Raw genomic sequence first — 23,291 nt, forward strand, 5'->3', positions numbered from 1 at the left:
ACCTCCTCCTAATTGCGTATGCTTTTAAAAATTATTAAAATAATACCTTATTTATAATTTGATATCCCAAATACCCATTACAAAGTAATAGATAGATAAATAATAAACAAATTCTATCACGAATTATTATTATTATTATTAATTTTTTTGTTGGTACAAAATTGAGCAGAACGGATTTTCCTTCTCTTTCTTACAATAACCTCTTGGCCTTAGTTAAATTTGGCTTGTGAGCGCAAACGATCTTATAAAAGTTGCGAGCGGCCTTGCTTGCGGTTGCTAGTAATCTCACATGCATCTGCGAGCTAACTCATAGTCGCTCATGATCTTATTATGGCCGTGAGGCGATCACATGGTTGCTAAGGCCAAGTCCATTCCAAAACTCATTAGAGTTTGCTGAATTATCTTCTTCTGTCTTTTGTTCTTGAGATTTTTTTCCTTTGACAAAATTAAAAGAGCATCTTAAATTAAAAAAACATTAAATGGACATTTTTAAGAAAGAATTATAAAAAAATTAAAAGGACACCTCACATTTAAAGAAACATCCTCCAAAAATACCTCTTATTTTAGTGTTGTTGTAATAACCACTTATAATTATTACGAAGTTATCTCCAAATTATCTATTTTTATGCTTAATCACTATAAATCCATCCTAAATATGTTTAACCATTTTTAGTAACTTTTAACGATTATAATAGGTACTTGTCGGAAGAAAGGGTATTTTTGTAAAATTACTGATGGAGTGCCCTTTTAATTTTTTGTTTTTCAAAAAGGCTTGTTTGATGATTTGTAAAATTCAGGGCACCCTCTTGTTTTTTGCTATTTTTTTCCACCTTAATTCTTTTTCTTTCTTCCCATCCCCATATTTCCTCGATTGATGATTAATTAATAATGAGCGATTAACGATCAAATGATCGAGATTTAATCGCGACCAGATCGGACGACTATAAAGGGGTAGAAGGCTATTCCAATGACCAGCCTTAACCTCCTCTCCCCTCGATGTGGCGACGAGCACTTCGCCGGCGGCTTCACTTCGCCGCTTGCTTTCCTCCCCTTCTCCCTCTCCAGTCCCACCTCCATCTCAACTTCCGCACCAAAGCCGCTCGCCTCTGCCTCGACGACGACGACGACGACCGCTGCGATCGGAGAACCGCCCGTGGCGGCGAGCCGTGGGACCGTTCCTTCCGCCTCGACAAAGGCCGCGGCCAGCACCTGCTTACCAACCCCCGCGTCCTCGACTCCATCGCCCGCCTCGCCTGCCTCCGCCTCTCCGACACCGTCCTTGAGATCGGCCCCGGCACAGGCAACCTCACCGTCCGCCTCCTCCAGTCCGCCCGCAGGGTCGTCGCCGTCGAGATCGATCCCCGAATGGTCGAATCCCTCCTTTCTCGCGTGTCTGGCCTCGGTCTCGATGACCGCCTTACGGTACGCGACACTGTTCTCCTTAATTCCCCAAACAACATAAGAAAAATTAGTCCTTTTGGATACGATTCATTAGGTTATCACTGGAGACGCGCTGAGGACCGAGTTCCCAGAGTTCGACATTTGTGTCGCTAACATACCTTACGGGATCTCGTCGCCTCTCATCGCGAAGCTTCTCTATGGATCGGGCAGGCAGTCGGGCTTCAGGAGCGCGGTGCTTCTCCTACAAAAGGAGTTCGCGAAGCGTCTAGTGGCCACTCCAGGTGACTCGGAGTTCAATCGCTTGGCTGCCAATGTTAGGCTGGTTGCCACTGTCGAGATGCTTATGAATGTGAGCAAGAAAGATTTCGTGCCCTGCCCTAAGGTGGACTCCGCTCTGGTGCGAATCCAGCCGAGGAATGATGTGCCCGAGGTCGATCTGGGCGAATGGTTGGGTTTCACTCGCACTTGCTTCACTAAGAAGAACAAAACTCTCGGTGCCATCTTCAAGCAAAAGAAGATGATAGCCGAGTTGTATAAGAAATCAAAGTCCGAAACCAAACCGAGTAAGCTTTTGGTACATGAGGAAGAGGATTATGATGGCGATGGTGATAGCCATGATGAGAATGATGTTACTGATGATTTTCCTGAGCTGGATGTATCTGAAGCGGTTCAGTTTAAAGAGAAGATTAATGGAATATTGAAATCTGTGGGATATGAAGGGAAGAGGCCTTCCAAGTTATCCAATGCAGATTTTTTGCATCTTCTTCAGCTTTTCAATCAAGAGGGCATTCTGTTTCGATAGCTCCAATTAAGACTTAAATCTGTGTTTTGACTACAAGTTCAATTTGGTGACTGTGTTTTCTTTTGTTTTCAATCACTGCACTAAAGGAACTAAGGAAGTTTGGTAGTTCCATCTTCAAGCAAAAGAAGAAGTCCAAGTCTGAAGCTAAAGCTAGTAAAATTTTGGTTCACAAGGAAGAAAGTGACGATGGAGACGCTGACAGTGATGATGGAATATGCTAACAATGCCCTTTTCGAGCAAGATGAATCTGAAGCAACTCACTTTAAAGATGAGATTGTTGGATTACTGAAGTCTGGGGGATATAAAGGGAAGAGACTTTCCAAGATAATGAAGAATTATGACACCTTCAGTGTTTCAATCAAGAGGGTTTTGTGTTTCAATAATTAGAGTTGAGATCAAAATAAGTGATTCTGAGAGGAGTTCAACTTGATGATTTTGTTTTCCTTTATTGGCAATCACTGTGCTCGACGAAATAGGGAAGTCTGAAAGTATTTGATTGACAAACCATGCATTTTGATTGCCTTTGGTTTGAGCATTTGCCATTTTGATATGAAGTACTATTCTTCATCTCCTCCCTCATTTGATCAAAGAAATAATCTTCATTTTTGTTATGCACTTGCTTGTAAAAATATCATTGCTATTTGAGTTTGCATTATCCTGGATATTGGAGTTTGATAATTAATGACAATTCCAATTTAATTATGGTCTGTTAACCATATTCTGCTGAAGGTGTATTCAACAGGTAGCAAAGAAGGATCCATCCACTTCTCTCCTAGCTAATGGTATTGAAGCAAAAGGTACAATTAATTAGTAATGTGATATCTTTTGCCCTTTTGACTTTATGGTAAGTTACATACTGCTTGCAATTTGTCTATATATGCTGTGTATTATATCTTTATGGTCTCTTTTGTATGCATAGCAAACAATGGTGTTCTTTAAGGTCAACTGTAGAGGTGTGCATGGTTTAGTTTATCAATTTGGTAATAAAAATTGAAACTAAACTGAACAAATTCAGTTTGAAAATTTTAAGTTCTTTGATGTTACTGCCTTATTATTAACTAAGAAAAGTAGTTGTGGATAAAAGAAATCATCTATACATAAGATTAGCTTATCCAAAATTGATTTAAGTGAGGGCTTGATGAAGATTTATATTTGAAATAGTTTATTTGTTTCCCATCTATATATCTCTTACAGGTCATGAATAGAGTCCCAAGGTATAAGGACAAGGATGCAAATAAAAAAATCGAAATATATTTGTTTTTTTTCTATCTATATCTATCATACAGATGAAAAAAAGGTTACAAATGAAAAATGAAGATGGAAAAAGGAAATATATTTGTATTTTATCCATTTATATCTCTCATGTAGATGGAAAAAGATTATGGGTCTCCATGGGTGTAATGCGGTGATAATGGATAAAATACTTAGAAGAACTAATAAAAGATCTAAAATTCAAATTTTATATTTTTGAGGTGAATAAGTTATATTTTGAATTTATTTGATAGGTAAATGGGAAGACCATCTACCTTTAGGATTAATATCAGGTGAAGTTTGGACATTTAAATTATATAAAAAAATTATGGATAATGAAATTTGGACATTTAAATTATATATAAAAAATTATGGATAATATCATGAATATAGTATAAGTAAGAATGAATATTTGATTAAAATTAAATCTAACCGAATTGAATTGCATCTATTTTTTCGAATAAATTGAACTGATTAAATTAAAAAAAAAATCAAATAAATTAAATCGATAAAATATCAATTAATTCGGTCAAAAATTAAATTAATTATTTTTTTTTAAAAATATTTTTTTAATAAAATTTAATTTTGAAAAATAGATCTAAAAATTTAATTTGTTCTGAAAATTTGATTAATTTATCTATTTAATTTAATGAATAAAAAAATTAAAATTAAAATTAAATTGAATTAATCAAATTTTAAAATTTGATTTGATTTACTCACTTCACGAGGACAAGATAATGGGAAATAAATAATTTTTATTTAAAAGGGAAAAAGAAGTATAAACGTAGTTGATAATAAATCATATTATATTTTTATAAAAGAAAATCAAGCAGAAGAAAAAAAAATAAGGGTGTGTCAGAAAAAAATAATTTTTTATTTTATTTTATTTTTTTAATTTTAAAGTAGGAGTTAAGGGAAGTATTTTATTTTACCACTTATTTAAAAAGTCAGTAGGACCCGACCACTCACATGCTCCGCCGCAATGCCACGTCGTCGCGACTCGAGCAGTGGAGACTTGCTCGCCAAGTTCCCGCCACGGCGACCACCGATGACCGATTGATTCCCCTGTTCGGTTCCCAGCTTCGCTATTGCCATTTATTTATTTATTTATTTATTTACTTCCAACACCAGAAGACGCGATTCTTACTTTGCATTGTCTCTCTCTCTTTCTCATCGTCTTCGTATCTCCCATCTCGCGACGATCGATGGCTTCTCGACCCCCAAACCCTAGAACTCGTCCTCGCTCCTTCTCCTACTCCAGATCCTTCCTCGTCTTTTCTTTTACTGATTCTGATTCCTTTCGTCTGGTTGTTTCCTTTTGCAGGGAGACGGAAATGGCAGGAGGAACCCCTCGTTTCCAAGGAAGAAAGCAATGATGACTTGTACACGCCTTCTTCCTCCGATTCCGAGTACAGCATTGACGAAGAAGAAGCGGAGTCCGATGAGAGCGAGGAGGGGGCGGTTCGAGAAACGCCGCCTGAAAACTCCCCTGCGCCGCCGCCCGATAAACCCCCTCGGCCAGCGAGCTCTGGGCGTAAGAAGGAAAGGGAATTTCCTTTGCTGTGGGAGAAGTGGGAGAAGGAGAACGATATTTGGATCGCTAATAAGTTGAATTCGGGAGATGAAGTATCTGCTTTTGAGGGAAATGGAACGTCCGAGATAGTCGATCCATCGCCTGACATCAAACTCCCGCTCTTGAGGTTCCAGAAGGAGGGGCTTGCTTGGGCTCTCAAGCAGGAGTGTTCTGTTTTTAGAGGGGGGATTCTTGCTGATGAAATGGGAATGGGGAAGACTATTCAAGCCATTTCCCTTGTCCTTACGGCTCGCTCCCTTGGTTCACAACACGCTTGGTCTGGCCTTGACTTGAACGTCCCTTGTTCATCCTCTGTTTTGCCGGACACCAAATGCACCCTTGTTATTTGTCCAGTAGTTGCAGTTATTCAGTGGGTGGGCGAGATTAATAAGCACACGGAAAAGGGGTCTGTTAAGGTTTTAGTCTATCATGGTGCTAATAGGGATAAAACAAAGTATGAGTTTGATGATTATGATTTTGTGATCACTACATACTCAACAATTGAGAGTGAATTTAGGAAGTATTTGATGCCTCCAAAGGAGATGTGCAAATATTGCCGTAAGAGGTTCTACCCTAAGAAGATGAGGACACACTTGAAGTATTTTTGTGGACCTTATGCCCGTAAGACAGAAAAGCAAGCTAGACAAGTGAGTAGAAAAAAAGATGGAAAGCTAAAGGGAAAGAAAAAGACAGTCTATGAGACCAAGAAGCATGATGCGTCAGAAAAAAAGGTTCAGAGTTCAGACAAAAAAATTTTGGGCTCATCCCCGGGAAATTCAATCTTGCATTCTGTGAAATGGCAACGAATTATTCTTGATGAGGTGGATATTTATTTGCTTGTTTCTTTAAATAGTTTTTAGCTTGGGTTAGTTTGGTAAAAACTAAATTCTCTCTCATATATGTAGTGCCTGGTTAAAAATAATCCTGATTTGTGATGCACACTTTAGCAGATAATTGCTGATTTGACAATGAAACCGTTTTCAGCCTCCTGTACATCTTTTATCCCTCCCTTGCTCCTCTTCTCATTATCTCAATATCTTTCTTTGCATCATCCATATTTCCAGCTAGAGCAAAAGAATTGTCGTATAGTTTTACTAATGAAAGTGGAGCTTTAAGGTTAATGGAAGGACTAATTATTACTCGTTCTTAAATAATGGCATAAGCTACCGTTTCATGTTCGTGAACATAAGCTTAAAGTTTGTTGAGTTTATATAATATATAATTGATTCAATCGGCCCTTACATTGTTACTGCTATTTGTTTTACGTAATTTTTCTACTCATGCAGGCTCATTTCATAAAGGACAGGCACTGTAATACTGCTAAGGCTGTTTTTGCTCTAGAATCTTTTTACAAGTGGGCCCTAAGTGGCACACCATTGCAGAATAGAGTTGGAGAACTTTACTCATTGGTTCGTAGAGGTCGTAGTTTGTTATTCGATGACTTTATGAACTGATCTTAGTTTGACACTATTATGCATGTCATTAGGTTCGCTTTTTGCAAATCTGGCCGTACTCGCTTTACTTCTGCAAAGATTGTGATTGCAAGATACTAGATTATGGGTAAGAATTCCCATCTACCATAGTGACTTAAAGATCACACTTCTATTATCTTTTATTAATTCTAGGTTCTCAAATATTTTACTATTTTAGTTGGTTGTTATTCAAATTTGAATTATAATAGTAAGATACTGTTAACTTAAATTTCTCTGAGCCTATTCAATTGATATAAAGGAACAATTAGTAGATATGGTATATTATGCTTGCTTCAAAGTGTTTGCAGATCTTAAAGACATAAGATCATCTAGTTTGGCTATCAGTAATTATGTGTTTCAGATCCATCTGGAAAACAGTTCTCTTTAATTTCTTATGTATATGCAGTTAAGCTTTAGGTTAAATCTAATTAATAATTTTTTTGTTACCGATCGAAGACAATCAAACATGAAGGAAAATTTGGATTGTGTAAGGAGTTGGATAGTCAGCTAATTTACTTTAGGGTTTAGTGTTGGAGGACTTCTGATTTGCTCAGAAGCTCTTTGGAAATTAGGATATATCTAACTTGTTGAGTTGATTGTTATAAAAATCTCTCTAAATTCTATAGTAGATAATGATAAACTGCAACCTCTTGTAGTCGAAAGGAATGAAAGCGGTTAATGCTTGACAAAACCTAGGCCTTGCGAAAATATAGTTATCAAAATGGAACCTGATATTGATCAAATCAAGCTTTGGGTCACCTATTGGACTTTGAGCTACTCGGTAGACTGCCTGATTTAATTTACTGGAGGAAGGAAATTGTTTTTGTGTAGTAAGAAGAACTAAAGAATGGGAGGAGCCTGAAAGAAAACTAAAGTTACCCCATTTTCCCTCTCATTCTCATCATTTTCTCCTTCTTGATCTTGTATCATATGTGCTAAGGACCTTCAACTCGCCACCTGATTCTCACATCTATCTTCCATCTACCGCTTGATCTCTTACCCACCTGTACTTGGACCTGGCCCCTGATTACTTGCTGTTCACACCAGAATCTGGCCACCTGATTGCTTACACCAACTCTTGCAAGGTCATGTGCATAGATAATCATGTATTTTCACATAGCTTTCCTCCGAGATCCCTACTTTTGATCGATTTTGGGTGGAAGTATTTGGAATGAAAGCGGTTAATGCTTGACAAAACCTAGGCCTTGCGAAAATATAGTTATCAAAATGGAACCTGATATTGATCAAATCAAGCTTTGGGTCACCTATTGGACTTTGAGCTACTCGGTAGACTGCCTGATTTAATTTACTGGAGGAAGGAAATTGTTTTTGTGTAGTAAGAAGAACTAAAGAATGGGAGGAGCCTGAAAGAAAACTAAAGTTACCCCATTTTCCCTCTCATTCTCTTCATTTTCTCCTTCTTGATCTTGTATCATATGTGCTAAGGACCTTCAACTCGCCACCTGATTCTCACATCTATCTTCCATCTACCGCTTGATCTCTTACCCACCTGTACTTGGACCTGGCCCCTGATTACTTGCTGTTCACACCAGAATCTGGCCACCTGATTGCTTACACCAACTCTTGCAAGGTCATGTGCATAGATAATCATGTATTTTCACATAGCTTTCCTCCGAGATCCCTACTTTTGATCGATTTTGGGTGGAAGTATTTGGAGTCAGAAGTGGTTCCACATAAGTGGGAAGGTGCCAAAATCTCCTTAGGTTTGTTTACCTCCACATCCGCAGAAAGGCACATATTTTACAATAAATCAAATATGTCTGACAAACTATAACACATGGCCTGAAAAGGATGTCATATTATAATTAAAATTACGAAATTCCAAACTACTTTTACAAATTCCAAATATGATAAACATCGAAACCATAATGTATGATGTTTCAACAACAACTACCAATTCTTATCCCACTAGGTGGGGAATGTATTAATTTTGCAAATATATTTACCTAGTATTGAACTATTCAAAACTTAAAGTAGCATTGCATGCGAGGATTTGGGAATATTCTGTCTCCCATACTTCTCTCAAAATTTATTCATTTTGCTCTTCAAGTTAATTGTCTACCATGACCGCATTAAGTCAATTTTTTTGATTAAATGATAAAAATATTTTTAGATATTAATGAATATTTTTGTTGTTGATGATAGAAAATTTTTGTTTTATTGACTTCTGATGGTCTTGGAATTAACTTTTAATGGTAGCCTGACTTTTTTTTTCTGGCTTAGAAACTTGAGAAGTTAAATAAAAAATTACAAGGATCAGCATGAAAATTGTAACACTAGATTCAGAATCAGCAAGGTCTCCTGGTTTGATCCACCCAAGTTTTTCATATTTTATGGCCTATGCGCATGCTTAAACTGGTGATGCCTTGTTCTTTGTTTTTTTGGTGCTGTGACGTTTTGGGATGGTTTGATAACTGTGAATAAGTATGCTTTAAACCAAAGATTACTTTCCCACTATCTTTGTCTATATATAAGAATTTCTGTAGATGATGCATTATGACAAAATTTGGGAGAGTGAAATGCTTATTGAATTCCCGTAGATGACACCTTTGGCCATGTAAAAATGGCTCCTTTTTCTGTTATATTTTATTATCTGCAATACCACCAAGAAGACCCTTTATGCAGTGACTGGATAAGTATTAAGAATACTAGAGTGTTTTTGGCACCTTTCTCGGTCACCATAATAAATCTCTATACTGAAAACTAAGAATAGGCCTTAAAACTTAGTTTAGACAAATATAGCTGAATATTTCTATACTTTATTAATTGATTATTGAATTTTCATACCCTTTCCATATAATTCTTTTGGCTATTGTTATCTGAAAAATTTATGAACAAGTTGCCTTGGCTCTCAACCTGTTGATCATGATTGTATTCACTTGTATTGCAGTTCTAGTAGGGATTGCGTTGATTGTCCTCATTCTAGAGTAAGGCACTTTTGCTGGTGGAACAGGGTATGGTTAATGATCTGTCTGTAGGTTTCAGAAAATGGATCTATTTCTCTCATCATTATTATTGCATTGTAGTTTATCGCAAATCCAATTCAATCAGAACAAAGGAACAATTTTAAAGCAACGCTTTCACCTGGCAAGAGGGCCATGGCCTTGTTAAGAGAAAGAATTTTGAAAAGCATAGTGTTAAGGCGTACCAAGGAAAGCAGAGCTTCGGATCTTGCTCTTCCACCTAGAATTGTAAGAATTGTATTTATATAATACATGTATTATTATGATTATTCATAGCATCTTGAGCTGGAAATAATATATTGAATACACATCACATGGATGAATTATGTATATGACATAGTAGTGTATTATTTGGTCAATATACACATGTTAGATATAAAAGTTCTTTATTTTGTAGGTTTATTTGAGGCGGGATTCTCTAGATACAAAAGAGCAGGAATTCTATGAAGCACTATATACCCAAAGTCGTTTACAGTTTGATGCGTGCGTTACACCTACCATTTTCTGCATTTTACTTATGTTTAACTTTGCATTTTAGAAAATATTTTTTGTGATGCCTCTAGTATTATTTCTTCGTCAATATTCTCCCAACAATCAAATAATTTATTGATGAACCAGCGCTGTCACTTGGATATATGAAATTTTCCTGAAAGATGACAAAACTATTAGGCATATTCATGCATATGCTTGTTTAGACAGACATTGTTTTATTGTGGCACCTAGAAAATGAGCCAATGAGGCAACATCTTATGTGGTTAATGATTACAATTACAGGAAAATAGGTTAGGCAATCTGTCAGTGTTGAGATGATTTAGTGAATAATCTCAAGCTACCAGCGGGTTTGGTTCTGCCAAACTTCCAGTGGTGGTCCGAGTCACGGAGTTGATGCGGTGATGAAGTCGGTCTGGAAGACGAAGCTGAGGCATGCGTTAAACGCTGTTTCCTTGAAACAGATTTGCCTCACCTTTGGCTGTGCTTTGAGACTATCTTGGATCGTTTATTTCCCCGATACAACAGCAAAATGTGATCACCACCAAGCACGGGTCGATCACGGTGAACTGAATATGCACCCGAGTATTATCAGGAGTAGCTTTGTCGAGCGGATGCATGACTGAAAGAGTTTTTATGGGAGAACACGGGTGGACAGAGGTTCGCTTTCTACTCTTCCTCTTGTTGTCTTTTTCTACTCAAGATCTGAGCTCCTTATATAGGGGCTCAACCTTTGGGCGTAATAAATGATCGATTAATGATCATTTATTACTAATTGCCGGCAGTTTCAATTGGATTGAATTAATTGAAATTGGTTCATTTGTTTCACTTTAGTAAAAAAAATGTGGCAAAACATTGGTTTATTTGTTTAGGTAAATCTTGTCTCGACCAATCCGACATTCGACGTGCGCAGGTCGTGCTCGCACACGAGTCAACCTTGTTTCAGTGCAATCCGGGCCTTAGATTTGTACCCACCCCTGCGCACCTACGCGTGAGAGTCTCTCCCCATGCATATGTTTACAACATCAATGCATGTGACATAATTTAAACCAGCAATAAAGTCAAGAGACTTCTAATGTGAGACTAAAAATTCATGCACAATAATGTCCTCGTCTTTACATTTTTATTCCATTTATATTTCCAACAATCTCCTACACGAATGGAAAACAAGGTATGTGATAGCATTCAACATTTGAGAGTCTAGTATATGATAGGTAGGTTTTACCTTTTGAACCTTCCCTTGTGAAAATCTGTTTGCATACTGACTGACAGTAGTCCTTGAACTGTTTTATCGTCTGTGTAAGTATTGACAAATCTCATCCATGACTTTCCCTGATACAACTTAGTTCTCATGACTGTGTTCGTTCTTACTCATGAACACGCCTAGTTTTGTGAGAAGCTCTAAGAATTGTGCCTCCAATTCTCTTCGAAGCGGCCTCACTTCTATTTCTTAAGAGTATTCCACACATTACTTTACTGAATCATTAAAAATCGTGTGCTTAACCTCTATTCTTCACTGATCTATTGGGTCGTTCTCCTATAGTGTAGGTTGTAGTTAGGTTGTCCCTTTAAACCTAGTTCTTGGAATATCCCGTCTGCATAAGTTGGGTTTCCTTTGTACTAATATTTCTCATCGGCATCAAACCCATCCCCAGTGATGATGAACTTGCAAGTAACTCTCTGTTTAACCCTTTGGTTAGCGGGTCTGTTAGGTTATCCTTTGACTTCATATAGTCAGCCGTGATAACTCCCGTTGAGAGTAGTTGTCTAATGATATTATGTTTACGACATATGTCTAGACTTACCATTATATAGATGACCATGTCCAACCAATTGTCGATTGACTATCACAATGCAAGCAGATTGTCGGCACTGGTTTAGTATCTTGGAAAATCTTCTAAGAATTGCCCTACAATGAGCAATTTTGTCGATGCAGTTAGGTTGTCCCTTTGAACCTAGTTCTTGGGATCTCCAGTCTGCATAGGTTGAGTTTCCTTTGCACCAATATTTCTCATCAGCATCGAGCCTATCCCCGGCGATAAATTTTCAACTAACTCTCTGTTTAATCCTTTGGTTAGCAGATCTGTTAGGTTATCCTTTGACTTCACATATTCAATCGTGATAACTCCCGTTGAGAGTAGTTGTCTAATGGTATTATGTCTACGACGTATATGTCTAGACTTACCATTATACAGATGACTTTGTGCCCGACCAATTGCCGATTGACTATCACAATGTATGCAAATTGTCAGCCCCGGTTTTAGCCATCTTAGAATATCTTCTAAGAATTGTCGTAGCCATTCAGCCTTTTCACCATATTTGTCAAGAGCTACAAGCTCAGATTCTATCGTGGATCTGGTTATTACGGTTTGCTTAGAAGATTTTCATGAAATGACTGCACCTCCCCAAGTGAATATATATCCACTTGTAGATTTATCGTCTTTTATATCAGATATCTAACTCGCATCGCTGTATCCTTCGATCATAGCAAGATATCTCATATAATGAAGTCCATATTCACGAGTACATCTCAAGTATTTCAGTACTTTTATCCCTTTCCAATGATCAACATCGGGATTACTCGTGTATATTAACTGCGTAGGCTAAGTCTGGTCGTGTACAACTCATCAGGTACATCAGACTTCCACTCACTCGAGAGTACTTTATCTGTGAGATACTTTTTCTTCGATTCTTCGATAGATGTTGACTTGTATCTATCGACGTTCATGCCAACGTAGTATCACTTTTGGTGAATTTCTCAAGAATTTTGTCCACGTAGTGGAATTGACTAAGAACAAGTCCTTCCTTTCGTATAAATATATTTATCACATTCATTGATTTTAAATCCACATTCCTTCATAGCATTGTTAAATTTCTCATGTCACTGCTTTGATGCTTGTTTCAAGTCATATAATGATTTTACCAATCTATAAACCTTGTTTTTCTGTCTTGGCACAGAAATTTCTTGTTTCATGTAGATTTCCTCTTCTAAATTCTCGTTTAGAAAGACTGTCTTTACATTCATCTGATGTATTTCTAGGTTCCATAGAGCTGTAATAGCCAACAACACTTTAATGGTAGTTATTCTCTATACCGGAGAATATGTATCAAAGTAATCAAGGTATTCTCGTTGTCGGTATCCTTTGATTACTAATCTGGCCTTTACTTATCAATTGTGCCATCTGATTTCATTTTCTTTTTGAAGATCCACTTACAACCTAGCCGGAAGAAGATTTACAAGTTCCTAAGTGTGATTTTGCAAGATAGATTCTACCTCAGATGCAATTGCCTCTCTATAGTAAGGTCCATCAAAAGAGCTTACTGCTTTTGAGTAACTGCGGGGTTCACTTTCCAACTTGAAAGTGATAAAATCCATTTCATAGGATTTTTCCACCCCGAGATCTTTTAGTCCGTCTAAGCTCAACCTCGACTGACTCCTCATAATCTCCTTCTTATGTTTCATATGCCCATTTTGAGGGGCTATCATCTTTTCGGGTCTTATACGGAAATACATGCTTGAAGAATAAGGCATTCCTCGATTTTATTATTGAGTTCTTGTGTATATCCGATATTTATGACTTATATACAAAAAACTGATACACATGACTGATATCTATATATCCAATAAATATGCAATCAACAATTTTTTATCATATCGTAATTCTTTTCAGATCAGGCACCAAAATTTTGACAAAACAACCTCATATTCGTAAATATTTGTAGGATAGTTGTCTTCCATTCCAAAACTCATAAGGATTCTTATCTATTTTCTTCCGAGGCACGTTATTTGAAAGGTAATTAGCCTCTGGCAGTTTAGAGCTTAATAGAAGAGCGTTCATCTTCTTTTTTAGAGTGCAGTTTTTCTGCTCAGCAACACAACATGAGAAGTATGAGCTGTTGTTTCGTGTCTGATCTCATGTTCAACACACAACTCAGCGAACAGTGATGCATATTCACCGTCTCGATCACTTCGAAACACCTTAATCTTTTTATTAAGTTAATTTTCAATCTCATTTTTATAGAGGCTAAATTTCTCTATAACTTTATCCTTACTTTTGAGAAGATATATATAACGTTATTTTATGTTATCATCTATAAAAATAATGAAGTATTTATTCCCATTGGTGAACCTTTGAGATTGCACACATTGATGTGAATGTCTGTGTGGTTCATTGCTTCTCTCAACATGTTGAAAGTATGACCTAGTCATTTTTGCTTCAACATAAGTCTCACACTTGTGTTTTGGGTCACGGTGGAATGTAGGTATGCTTTGTATGTTTATTAATCTACGTAACATATCGTAGTTAACATGTCCTAGTCTATCATTCCACAAACATGAAAATTCAAATATACAAGTGGAAGAACTTTCATCTTTATTTATCTCAGGCTTAATGGTCATTACATTGAGCTTGAATAACCCATCTGATACATAGTTTTTCTTACAAACATTCCATTCTTGGACAGTACAACTCTGTTTTGACTCAAAAACAATACGAAAGTCATGCTTGCTTAACAGTTATTTGGACAGTAGATTCTTTCGAATTCCTGGAACATACAACACATTGTTCAGAGTAAGGTTCTTGTTTGAGGTCATCTTCAACACCACTTTTCCTTGGCCCATGATGTCTGAGGTTGTTGAGTTCCCCATGAATAGCTTGTCTCTATTGATTTCTTCAAAGTTGTGAAGCAACTTCTTATTGCAGCAGACATGTCTGGTAACTCTAGTATCGATACACCATTGCCGCGGGTTTGAACCCATCAAGTTCGGTTCTAAGACCACTACGCAAAGGTTGTCCATTTCTGGTCCCTCGTTTAGGTTGGCTTTTTGCTTCTTCGATTTTTTGCACTTCGAAGATTTGTGACCGACTCGGTCACAATTGAAGCACTTCCCAGATAACTTTTTGCTTACGCCTCCTTTAGATCCCATCTTGGAAGTCTTGGGGTTTTTCTGTTTTAAGTTTTGATCTTGCTCGACCATGTTGGCTTTCACAGTTGCTTGATTTCACTCGGAACTCTTGTTGTCTTCTTCAATTTAAAATCTAACAATTGAATTCTTCCACGTTCATCTCCTTCCGCTTGTGCTTCAGGTAATTCTTGAAGTCCTTTTGGTCGGGAGTCAACTTCTCAATGATTGTAGCCACCTGGAAGGTTTCACTCATAACCATCCCTTCTGAGTGGATCTCTTGGACTTGACTGATCACCGTCTTGGAGTCAATGATCTTGTAGTTTAGGAATTGGCCCATAATGAATTTCTTGGCCCCCGCATCCTCCGTCTTGTACTTCTTGTCCAAGGACTCCACAACTCCTTAGCCGCTCTCTTCGTGTTATACACAACAAATAGTGAGTCGGCAAAGCAGTTGAGGATGTAGTTTCAATAAAGGAACTCAGAATGAGTTCATGCCTCCACTGTACTAATAGTATGAATATCAGCATACTTGGGAGGGTCTTCGGTAAGCCCCTAGGGCGTAGCACAGATGGTGGGCGCATGACATCTTTGGCGTAATGGCTAGGGGTCGATTCTCAGGAACTGACGATCTAGGGTTTACCTCACCATGCGCTTGACACATGTGTACCTGCATGTACTTCCCTCCATATCCGTGGAGCCGGAACTAGGGGGCCGTTAATGTAACGGATCTACATTTTTTTTTTGGGAGGACCTTCAGTAAAGAACCGAGCCAGATTGATTGTGGTCAAGTAGAAGAGCATCTTCTGATGTTGCCTCTTGAAGTTCAATCCAGTGAACTTCTCTGGCATTTCCTCATAATTGATTGACATAGTTCCAATCGAGGTGGAGGGGGCCTTCATGTATTGAGTTTGTTGCACCTCGACATGATCATCTAAACAGAACCGAATCTGTTTTAAGATTGTTGGACAATCTGCCGGAGATTTTGGGAAATTAGTTGAATTAAAATTACACAAAATCAATTCTAACTTATCTGTTGAGATGACCTGAGCGGATAATCTCAGGCTGCCAGCGGGGTTGGTTCTGCCAAACTTCCGGTGGTTCGAGTTGCGGAGTTGGTGCGGTGATGAAGCCGGTTTGGAAGACAAAGATGAGGCTTGCGTTCAATGCATTTCCTTGAAAGATATTCTCCCCACCTCTGGCTATGCTTTAAGGCTATCTTAGGTTGTTTGTTTCCCCGGATACAACAACAAAACCGTGATCTGACACCTGAGTGCTATCACGAGTAGCTAGTGGGTGCACGACTGAGAGAGTTTTTTGTGGGAGAACACGGGTGGACAAAGGTTCGCTTCTTGCAATTCCTCTCGCTCTGTCTTTTTCTGCTCAAGATTTGAGCTCCTGGCTCAATCTTTGGCCGTAATAAATGGTCATTTATTGTCATTAATTACCGATAGTTTCAATTGGATTAATTAATGGACATTTATTGTATTAATTGTCGACAGTTTCAATTGAATGAATTAATAACCATTATTATCATTAATGGTTGACGACTTCAATTGAATGAATTAAAGATCATTTATTATCATTAATTGTCGACAGTTTCAATTGGATTGAATTAACTAAAATTGATTTATCCGTTTCACTTGAGCAGCAAAAAAAAAAGTGGCAAAATATTGATTTATTCGTTTGGGCAAATCTTTCCTGGACCGGTTCGACATTCGACGTGCGCAGGTCGTGTTCGCACACGAGTTAACCTTGGTTCATTGCAATCCGGGTCTTGAATTTGCATCCACCCCTACGCATCCACGCGTGAGAGAGTTTCCCTTCATGCATATGTTTACATCATCAATGCATGAGCCATAATTTAAACTAATAATAAAGCTAAGAGACTTCTAATGTAGGACTAAAAATCCATGCACAATACAGTCTCTTCATCTCTGTCTCTTTATTTCATTCACATTTCCAACAAAATATACATTAGAAATTATAATATTCTTTTTCACTTGGATGGATGATTGAGTGAGGGTAAAGAATTCATTGAAGAAAACAAAAGAAAGGGGAATGATGAATGGAAGAAATTTGTCATTCCTCCATATAATGTTTCACCTAATCGTAAAAATTACTCCTGAGGGTTGATGATTCTAATGGGTGCATGAAGAATCTTGCTCCATGATATTGGTACTATGCCCTTGGATTGTGCTATACTGCCAAGTAAAGGGTGTGGTGGCTGTGGTTCTCCATTTCTTCCATTTGACCCTATGTGCTGATTGCAGATTGATCAACACTAGAATCTTGCTCCATCATATTGGTACTATGCCCTTGGATTGTGCTATAGTGCCAAGTAAAGGGTGTGGTGATTGTGGTTCTCCATTTCTTCCATTTGACCCTATGTGCTGATTGCAGATTGATCAACACCATCAAATAGTGTGTTACTTGTGGATCAGATGTAGGGATATTATTCTCACTTGATTCTCCCTTTCCCCTCCTGTTGTTGCCTGCACAGTGCTGTTCTACTACTGGCACCAACTGCTGTAGCACAACTGGAGTTGATTTTATTTATGGGCAAAAATCAAAAGGATACCCCATTTTATTATAATCATCAAAAGGATACTCCTTTTTTATTTATTATCAAAACAACGCCTAATCTTCGCTCAGCTTATTTTTGTTTTTGAAAATACGCTTATTTGACGTTATTGTAGTTGCTACGGGATCGTAGCTTCTAGAACTGTATAGCAGTTATGATCCTGTAGCTACTACAACATAAATAAATTGTTTATGTTGTTTAACTACTATTTATAATTGTTACAATATAATACTGACCTGACATGAACTGTTTATGCTATAGCAACTACAATTTATAGCTGCTACAATATAATATTGACCAGATATTGAGTGTCCATGTTGTAACAACTATGATTCATAGTTGTTACAACATAATGTTGCCTAGTGTTGATTAGAGAAGAAGCATCCATGTTGTAGCTGCTACAACAACGGCGAACAAGGATATTTTTAAAAACACAATGGCCTGAGACGGAATGGGATGCCCTTCTGATGATAAAAAGGCGTGCATCCTAATGGTGTATAAATATAAGAGTTTGTCTATGCAAAAGTGACCTACAATCTAAGCCAAGGGTAAATGGGGGAGAAAATAGGAACAGTTGCTATTTAGTATTTTGAATTGGGGCGTGATTTAGTAAAAACCATCTAGAAAGTGCTTGTTTTGGTAATTGCCCAAGCCAAGTAAGCAGTGCTAAAACAAATTGTTGCATGTTCCTTTTCCTTTGCTAGCAAATAATTAGTAGATTCCTCAACCAAGGGTAAAGCTATAATTCAGTACCATTCTGAGGAGAGGTGTGAATGCAGACTGCACTTTTGTCGTGATTAATGAAGACTGACACCTTTTTTTCATGAAGATCTTGAATTTCATTTTGCTAAAATTTGTTATGAATATATGAATGACAGGATTCTCTGATATATTGAAGAAAGAAAATGTAATATCTACAAATTTGTTTTGTTTTGTTTTTTTTTTTCAGGTTTTGGTTGATGCTTTTGTGTTTTATTGTATTTAGTTGGAAATTTGATTGAACATTGGTGTTCTTTGTTGTTTATAGTGGAGCTTGAGTTTCTTTCAGATCTATTTGGTGTCCAATTGAACTACAAAAGAGGCACATTATTAGTTTTCTTGAACCATATTAAATTATGTTTTGAAATGGAGAATGATAAACTATCTTGTTGTATAACATGACAACAAAGTCATGAGTCCCAGATATTTGCAGTCCTAAATGTAGAGTGAAGAACCATCTAGTTCTGAAGTCTTTAAACTTTAAAGGTCATATATTGAAGCATTGCATTGTTTAGTTCCTGGAAGCTATGGGAGTAAACTAAACTATTTCTCTTCATAAAAGCGGTTAATTAGAAGGATCCACAATTGCGAATTTATTATATGATTATAATTTTTTATGTAGCATTGAGTTTCATTTCTAGTTATATCTGGTTTAAACTAACTGAAGGGCTGCTATTTACCAGATATGCTGATGCTGGAACTTTACTGAACAATTATGCCCATATATTTGATCTTCTTACACGCTTACGACAGGTATGGTGCATAGATTTGTGCATTGCACTAGACAGTGAAAAATTTTCTTCCATGTTGTAAAGTACTTTCTTCACTTCTCCTAATTTGTAAAATTGAGTTGATGTTTATACATTATCAAATGGCGCTGTGATAGCTTTTTCCACCAGATTTTTTAGATTTTTGAATTAGTAACTAGATTGTTTGATGTAGCTATAAAGAAACATTTGTCAACTTCAAAGTGAAACATGCCAGTTTTGTACAATCACTGTATGTGAGATTTGCCTATATAGTAGCATTCATCACTGTTTGTTATAAATAATTAATAATTTTTCTAGTCAAGAATTGATAGCAATATTGCAAATGGCTTAGACACATGGAGCAACTTTCTCTGCTGCACAATGACTGCAATTTTATTTTAATATGCATAATGTTTAGCATTTAAATTTGGTCCTGTTTTCTGTTTCTTGAGTGACTGATAGTATTTTCAAAAAAAAAAATCTTTCATTTCATTATTTTGCTGGATTTATTTTTCCTCTGATGATATCAGGCAGTTGACCATCCATATCTTGTATTATATTCTAAGACATTGGAAGTAGCTAACCCAAGTAAGGATGACATCATGAAACAAAATTGTGGCATTTGTCATCAGCCTCTGGAGGATATGGTGGTAAGCTGTCTTTCAACTGTTACACATGAGTGGCTAAGTCGGCAAGATAGTTATGTTCCCTGTTCAATGTCTTCATTTTCTTCATGTGTTCTCATTTTTGTTCATGCGTTCCCCCCTAGGTCACTTCCTGTGAGCATGTCTTTTGTAAAGTTTGTTTGATCGATTACTCAGCATCCTTGGAGAATGTGAAGTGCCCATTATGTTCAAAGCCTCTTTCTGTTGATCTAACAACTAAAAATCCGGGGGAGCAAATTACTCAAGCAGCTATCAAGGGCTATAAATCAGGGATACTGAGCAGGCTTAAGGATATTGGAACCTTCTGCACAAGCACAAAAATAGATGCATTGGTATGAATTTCTTCAATTTATTTGTGGTTACCTTTTTTTTCTGACTGACTTATTTCTCCATTTGCTCATCTCAAATTTTTAGCAGTATGATTTCATTTACATGCACAATTGAGTTTGGGTGATCTATTGGAGTTGCAACATAGGATGTTGAAGTCATCGTGGGTCTCTTCATTCATGATTGTACAAGTCTGAATTTTTTTATTAAAATCAACACAGATTATTGAAGTCATTTCCAGTCTTCATTTATGATTATACTATATAAATCAGAATTATTTGATCAGTGACAGCATCGAACAGCCGTGGCGCCAATCAGTATCAGCGCCAAACAGTCGGTGGCGCTCCTTAGTTCGGTAGCGGTGCAATGTGGTTGGCTGCTATAGGGATGAAGGGAGAGGAGAAGAGGCCTAATCTCATTAGGTTATTCTCCAATGAATTCAAATCAATTTAACTCTCCTCGTGGAGATGACTTGGGGAGCAAGGCATCTGCCAAATCCAATAATCCAATTGCAACCCGATCTATTATCATTAGGTTTGGTTCAAAACCAAATCATCTTGGTTCGTAGCTAAATCAAACCTTTTTGGTTGATTATTAAACCATAATAAATCTAACCTTGCCTATAAGTGGCATGACCACCATTGCTTTCGTTGTGCCAAACACCTTCCATATTTGCTCATTGTTTGATTCTATCAGATTTAGTACCATATTGTCTCATGGTAGGTCACTCTAATGTACTAATTACCCTTAACTAGCATCCACATTTAACTCTTAATATCCCAATATCTCCAACTAGTGAGGAACAATTGTTTGAATAAATCAAGGACTATAAAACATGCTAGTTTCTCAAATCGATGATGTTCGAACTTATCAATTCATCGACTAGGAAATATTTGAATACATTCATAATTATACATGTAGAGATGCTCACTAGTTGTGATCCAATCATTCTCACATGTTATGAATCGTATTGCGAATATTCAGTAAATGAGTTTAAGACCAATATCATATACATTGTGAATATATACTCAAATAGTAAATTCATTTATTCAATAAATAGTATATTATCTAAGGCGATTGTTTTAGGACACCTCTCAAATATAACAGATAAGACTTCTCAAACACCACTCTGGCTTTAGTTGGTCCACAGATACAATTTTGATCCATTGGTATAGGATTAAGGATAAGTATATCCAGACCAAGAACCCACAACAATATTTTCAGGCAAAATCAGTTTTTTTCCCAACTTCGACACTCATTCACTTGAGTGTTCTCTAGAATAGCATATAACCTTCAAATTGTCTAACCATTTCCCAATTCTCTTTTGCATAACTTCCTTTAACCCTTGTGATTTTATGAAGATATATACTTGTTAATTGATGTTTTGTTTGAGGATCCCAGAAGCATTGAGTTAGGTGATCATCTAAGAAAATACTATCATTTAATTAGCACATATCTCTGTGGTCAGCATTCCCCTCATTACTGAAACCTTGTCTTTGTTCTATTAGTTCGTCAAGGATGTGCAGTAGTAACATGCCTTTGTTATGGAATAGATTACCAGTTAACTGCATCCCATGGATCTTTAATAGCTATTATATATGCTTGCTCTCATCTTTTGGAGAAAATTTTGGCGAGTTTATAGTAATTTGGTTGCAGCTTTCTGAAAATCTAATTGATTGCAGTTACCTTTTCCCTCCGTATTTCTGTCTATTCACGAGTTTTTGTTGGAACAGAAAGAAGAGATACGGGACATGGTGGAATTGGATGGTTCTGCTAAAGGAATTGTGTTTAGCCAGTATACATCATTTCTTGACCTGATTCGTTTCTCCCTTGAGAAGGTGTGCAACTGACCAATTCGGTTTTGTGTTTGAGGGTTTCGTTTGTGGACCTGATCAAACTGTGTAAAACTTGCAGTCTGGTGTTAAGTGTGTTCAATTGGTTGGAAGCATGAGTCTTGTCGAGAGGGATAGAGCAATTACAAGTTTCACTAATGATTCAGATTGCAAGATATTCTTGATGAGCTTGAAAGCTGGAGGTGTAGCCCTCAACCTGACAGTGGCTTCACATGTACGCAGATATTCTCTTTGGTGTATTCTTGATTACGATGCAGACATTTAACCTAACAATCAAGAAATTTCTGAGGTTTAATTCACTGATGCATATCAAAGGCTTGCTGATCAAGCGCTCATTCTGAAGTTTGTTATTTTCTTATCACTCTTCATCGTGAAGTTATGGCTGAATCTAATATTATGAAATATCAAGGCCCAATTCTTGGAGACTGTCGAATTTCTTTCTTATTCCTTTTTCAAATGCATCGACAATGCTGAGTTTCCATATTCCAATCAACAAGCTTACTTTCTTGCATCAATTATTATCTAATTCTAGGACAGACGGTTTTAGTTTGCTGCTCTTGCAGGTTTTCCTGATGGACCCTTGGTGGAATCCAGCCGTCGAATGCCAAGCTCAAGATCGAATCCACAGGATTGGCCAGTATAAGCCTATTAGGTCTGTTGTTGAGACTGCTGTCTCATAGTGAGCAGACTTGTTTTCCTCTTATTTTTTCCTCACACAGCTTCACTCTTCCATTTTTAGAATTGTTCGCTTTGTTATTGAGAACACAATTGAGGAACGCATACTGCGTCTGCAAGAGAAGAAGGAACTTATGTTTCAAGGGTGAGTGTATCCTTTTATGAACAATGATCAAGTGCTGCTTTGCAATATGTAGTGTGTGTGTGTGTATATTTATTTAGTACTCATGTAATTTTGATCTTTTCTTAGGACTATTGGACACAATCCGGATGCCATAGCAAAATTAACTGAAGAGGACCTACGCTTTTTGTTCCAGGTCTAACTTTCTTTTTTCATGGACCTAAAATGGAAAATGCTGGATATTTAAATCTTTTTGTCGAACCCACTGTCTCAATAATCTCAGGCCATAATTTTTGATAATCAATATGTAAATGTCAAAGTACAGTAGTGATGTTAAGTTCTCAGACCATAATTTTTGATAATCAATATGTATATGTCAAAGTACACTAGTGATGTTAAGTTCATATGAGATTCCATTTTTTGTCTGGACCTTTTTTGTAGTCATGAACAAAACTCATATAAATACATTTATGCTGTGTTTTAGGAGAAATAGAAAGTTGGATGAAGAGAGAGGGAAGAAGTTTAGATATGTTGTCCCTGTAAGGAAATCCTTAGCCACTAGTAGTGACTTCTCCCGAAAAATGAAACTTCCCTTTCCTCCATGAATGAGCGAGAGGAAAGGCAGTGGCCCAGTGCATAATTAATGTGTTTGGTAGGTAGCCAGCCAACAGTCTGCATCTCGT

At 37.1% G+C, this 23,291-nt stretch overlaps 2 protein-coding genes across 3 annotated transcripts; both read left to right on the forward strand.

Annotated features, from left to right (window-relative positions):
- The first annotated feature begins 934 nt into the window (after positions 1 to 934).
- Positions 935 to 2,321, forward strand: LOC122017953 (ribosomal RNA small subunit methyltransferase, mitochondrial-like). Its single transcript, XM_042575678.1, has 2 exons — positions 935 to 1,422; positions 1,496 to 2,321. Exons 1-2 carry the CDS (start codon positions 997 to 999, stop codon positions 2,201 to 2,203), a joined length of 1,134 nt encoding a protein of 377 aa, XP_042431612.1. The 5' UTR covers positions 935 to 996; the 3' UTR covers positions 2,204 to 2,321.
- Positions 2,322 to 4,543: 2,222 nt separating this feature from the next.
- On the forward strand, positions 4,544 to 22,982 carry LOC122017077 (DNA repair protein RAD16-like). Of its 2 annotated transcripts, none has more exons than XM_042574554.1 (15): positions 4,544 to 4,690; positions 4,779 to 5,848; positions 6,314 to 6,436; positions 6,514 to 6,587; positions 9,411 to 9,474; positions 9,547 to 9,711; positions 9,881 to 9,966; positions 18,902 to 18,971; positions 19,498 to 19,617; positions 19,737 to 19,964; positions 21,693 to 21,797; positions 21,874 to 22,026; positions 22,376 to 22,464; positions 22,552 to 22,632; positions 22,738 to 22,982. In XM_042574554.1, exons 1-15 carry the CDS (start codon positions 4,660 to 4,662, stop codon positions 22,808 to 22,810), a joined length of 2,532 nt encoding a protein of 843 aa, XP_042430488.1. In that variant the 5' UTR covers positions 4,544 to 4,659; the 3' UTR covers positions 22,811 to 22,982. The 2 variants fall into 2 exon arrangements, with proteins under 2 accessions (XP_042430488.1, XP_042430489.1); XM_042574555.1 differs by having other exon boundaries at positions 19,534 to 19,617.
- Positions 22,983 to 23,291: the final 309 nt, after the last annotated feature.

This window comes from Zingiber officinale, chromosome 8B, assembly GCF_018446385.1.
Source record: "Zingiber officinale cultivar Zhangliang chromosome 8B, Zo_v1.1, whole genome shotgun sequence".
Lineage (NCBI taxonomy): Eukaryota > Viridiplantae > Streptophyta > Magnoliopsida > Zingiberales > Zingiberaceae > Zingiber > Zingiber officinale.